Raw genomic sequence first — 3,154 nt, 5'->3', positions numbered from 1 at the left:
AGCTGAACCCAGTGCGAGTGTTTCACGGGCCTTCTCCTCGTAGCACCTTCTGGGTGCGAAGGAAAACAGAAGCCGAAAGAACGCTTTAGACAAGGCTGAGAGCTGAGGAGGCAGCCATGCTTGTGAACTCAAGCTTCCAGAACGCACCTCCTGCTGACCGTTTTCAGGGAGAGGTTGAAATGTGCACGTGACTTAACACCTGGGACCCCAAGGAGACAGAAGAGAGGCCACCACTGGTGGGTCTCCCACTCCGTTTGGGACTTGCCTTTGAGGATTTTTTTCCCCAGGAGACTATAGGGAAGACTTTCTAGTTGACAAACCCTACCTTAAGATACCAAATTTTGTCAGAGCCTCCTCTCAGGCCCACTGGAGCAGGCCATCTGGGAGGCACACGTGAGCTCTAGGCTACCAAGAGACCCTGAAGGTTGGAAGGGGGAGGCTTTGAGACACTACCTTTGTCCTGCCATGTCTCAGTGCTGGTGACCTGGTGGCAGTGCCCTCCATGCAGAGCTGGACAGAGTCCCTAGGAGCACAGAGTAGGAAGAATGCCATAGTGTCTGAGAAAAACAGTGTAACGTAGGAACGTAATTAAATTCATTCTCGGGGTCAGTTAGCACTCGATGTGCTCAGGTCAGAAGCCAATACTCCAGGTCAGTCTTATCTACATAAGCCCCAGCGGCGTTACAAACTCAGGGTTTTACAAAATGATTTATGTCCCACGTGTGACTAGATAAAAAGGCTGAGCTGGCACTCTGCTCCGAAAGAGCTTCTGCAAATCCAGCAAGCTCCGGGTGGGTCCTGCGGTTCCCTGTGCTGAGGAGTCTGTTGGCCGCTACCATAAGAAAACGGCTGCCCTTCCTTCTAGGAGCTCCTGTCTCATATACGGGACCTTGCGGTGGTAACAACACTACGACCTCCACTGGGCTAGTCACTTAACTACTCTTGGGCTCTAATTTCTGCGTCTGTGATCGGAGATAATGACAGCCATGCAAGGTGGTGGCGACGAGCCCACAAGCTTTCAAATATCAAATTTCTGCTGCAGCGCCCTGCGGCTTTTACCATAGCAAGGTCAGAACCAGGGTCCCAACCTCTCCAGGGCCCTGAGGCTCGTGGTCTCCTGCTCTCCGAGGGCGCCTGCATCCCGGACCAGCTTTCTTGGGGTCGGGGGGAGCGCAGCCTAAGCGCAGGCCTCCAGTTGACCCACAGTCCTCTCCCAGCCACGGATTTCCCTAGTCCCTCTCCCATCCCCCTCCTATGTCCCAGCTCTTGGTTTCGTCTGGGCCTCGGGATCCTCCGGGTCCCACCGCTCGCTGCTCGCGGGCAAGCCGCCGGGCTCCGGCGCCTCGAGCGTTGGAGCAGGTCCTGCTCCCGCCGTGGGAGTGGGGACCTAGGGGGCTGCCCCTCCAGGTCCTTGCCTTGGGCCAGCGGTGGACACTGGACACTCGGTAGTAGGAGCCGCTGCAAGGTACGCCCTGGCCCCGCCCCGGCGCGGAAAGCTGCTGCCAGGAATTGGAATATTAATAGGTACAAACTTCCTGGAAAGATTTTCGTCTTCGCGGTAGATGACCCCGCCTTGGCGGCCTTAAGAAAGAAAAAGCCTCCGGGGGCAGGCGGCAGGGAGCCTGGGACCTACAGGAATCGGGGACACTTGGGACCCTTGGAGTCGCTGGGGAGCATTGGTCCGGGACCCAGTCGGTGGCTTGTCGCAAACGCCACGGGGCGAGGCCGGGCTCGCGTTTGTAAGCCAGGTCCCCAACGGTGGAGTCCGGACGCCTGAGCGCGCGCCCCCAGGAGCGCGCGCACACTGAGACACCGGGCGCCCTTCTGCAGGGGCCGGGCTCCTCCTCCCGGGTAGGTTTCTCTGTCCTCTGGTCACTTAGCAGCATCCAAACAGCCCTGCTGCTGCTGGTGCCATAGGTGCGCGACGTTCCTTCCTTCAGAATTCTCTGGCCCAGACGCAGTTGTGGTTAAAGCCACCTCACTCCCTCCCAGCCGCCAGAAGAGGACAGATCGATCAGGAAGCGCCCTTCCAGCCGCTGCCGTCCCTGCCCTCACCTTGCTAATAAGTCAGATTCCAATGCCCACGTAGGAAGCTCACTCCACATACAAAGGCTGGGGTTCTCGAACTCGGGGTTCACTGCTTCGGACAGGAGCACCTGTCCTGAATTGATTGAGAGTGTTCTGCCCATCTGAAAGTCATCATTCATTGAAAATATTTTCGATGCCAGGTGTAGTGGCAAACTTGTAATTCTGCACTCTGGAGGCAGAGACAGGAAGATCGCCCAAAGTTAAGTCCTTGACTTAAATACAAATTATTGCTACAAAGCAAACCCAAAGGTCTTCCTTTGTTGTTGTTGTTATTTTTGTTTTTTGAGACAGGGTTTCCCGTGTAGCCCTGGCTACTGTCCTGGAACTCACTTTGTAGACCAGGCTGGCCCAGAACTCACAAAGATCCGCCTGTCTCTGCCTCCCAAGGGCTGGGATTAAAGGCAAGTGGATCTAAGTTCGGGTCTACTCTGGTCTGCAGAGCGAGTTCCAGGACAGCCAGGGCTACACAGAGAAACCCTGTCTCAAAAAATATAATATAATAAAAATGCAAATGTGAAACACACACTAAGGGCAGAGGCGATGAAAGTTCAAGAAGGGAGAGGCAGGAAGAAGACAGAGCTGTGTTTGTAGCCATGTTTAAGGCTGGGTTTGGGACAGGGTGCTTGGGAAAGAGCAAGCCAGCCTCGCAGGCTCATTAACTTCGATTAATACAGGCCTTGCTGGTTCCACCAGTGGCATCGGATTCAGGAGGCAGTTTGGGGCATGCTGGATGTGAGGCACTCATTGGTCATCCAAGGGTAGGGTTGAGAAAATACTGGTCGGACAGGTCTCCACGCAGAGATGGGGGCGGGGCACGGACACCTGGGAGACAGTGAATGAGCAAGCACACACCTACCGGTTCTGAACTGGCTACCAAAGGAACCACCAGCCCAGCCAGCCACCTGCCCTTCTGGAACTCATGACTTTACAGAAATTGTTTAGATAGGGTCTTACTACGTAGCTCTAGCTGACCTGGATCTCTATCTGTAGATCAGGCTAGCCTTGACGGCAAAGACCAGCCTGCTTCTTGTTAGGTTTCAGACTCCTCCTGATTTATTTTCTCCAT

The 3,154-nt window shown here is 55.0% G+C and overlaps 1 protein-coding gene across 1 annotated transcript; it reads left to right on the top strand.

Moving 5' to 3' along the window:
* The first annotated feature begins 620 nt into the window (after positions 1 to 620).
* Positions 621 to 2,336, top strand: LOC125401947 (uncharacterized). Its single transcript, XM_087905999.1, has 3 exons — positions 621 to 650; positions 929 to 1,851; positions 1,941 to 2,336. The coding sequence occupies exons 1-2, from the start codon at positions 621 to 623 to the stop codon at positions 1,775 to 1,777; spliced, it is 879 nt and encodes a 292-aa protein (XP_087762125.1). The 3' UTR covers positions 1,778 to 1,851; positions 1,941 to 2,336.
* The last annotated feature ends 818 nt before the right edge of the window (positions 2,337 to 3,154 follow it).

Source organism: Myodes glareolus, chromosome 5, assembly GCF_982192425.1.
Source record: "Myodes glareolus chromosome 5, mMyoGla1.1, whole genome shotgun sequence".
Classification (NCBI taxonomy): domain Eukaryota; kingdom Metazoa; phylum Chordata; class Mammalia; order Rodentia; family Cricetidae; genus Myodes; species Myodes glareolus.
The sequence above is the reverse complement of the archived record's forward strand: the minus strand, read 5'-3'. Positions and strand labels throughout refer to the sequence as shown.

Coding starts and splice junctions, on each gene's coding strand:
- LOC125401947 (XM_087905999.1), top strand. CDS start 621: ATGTGCTCAGGTCAGAAGCCAATACTCCAG. Junction 651..928: donor GTCAGAAGCCAATACTCCAG/GTCAGTCTTATC, acceptor CCACTGGGCTAG/TCACTTAACTACTCTTGGGC.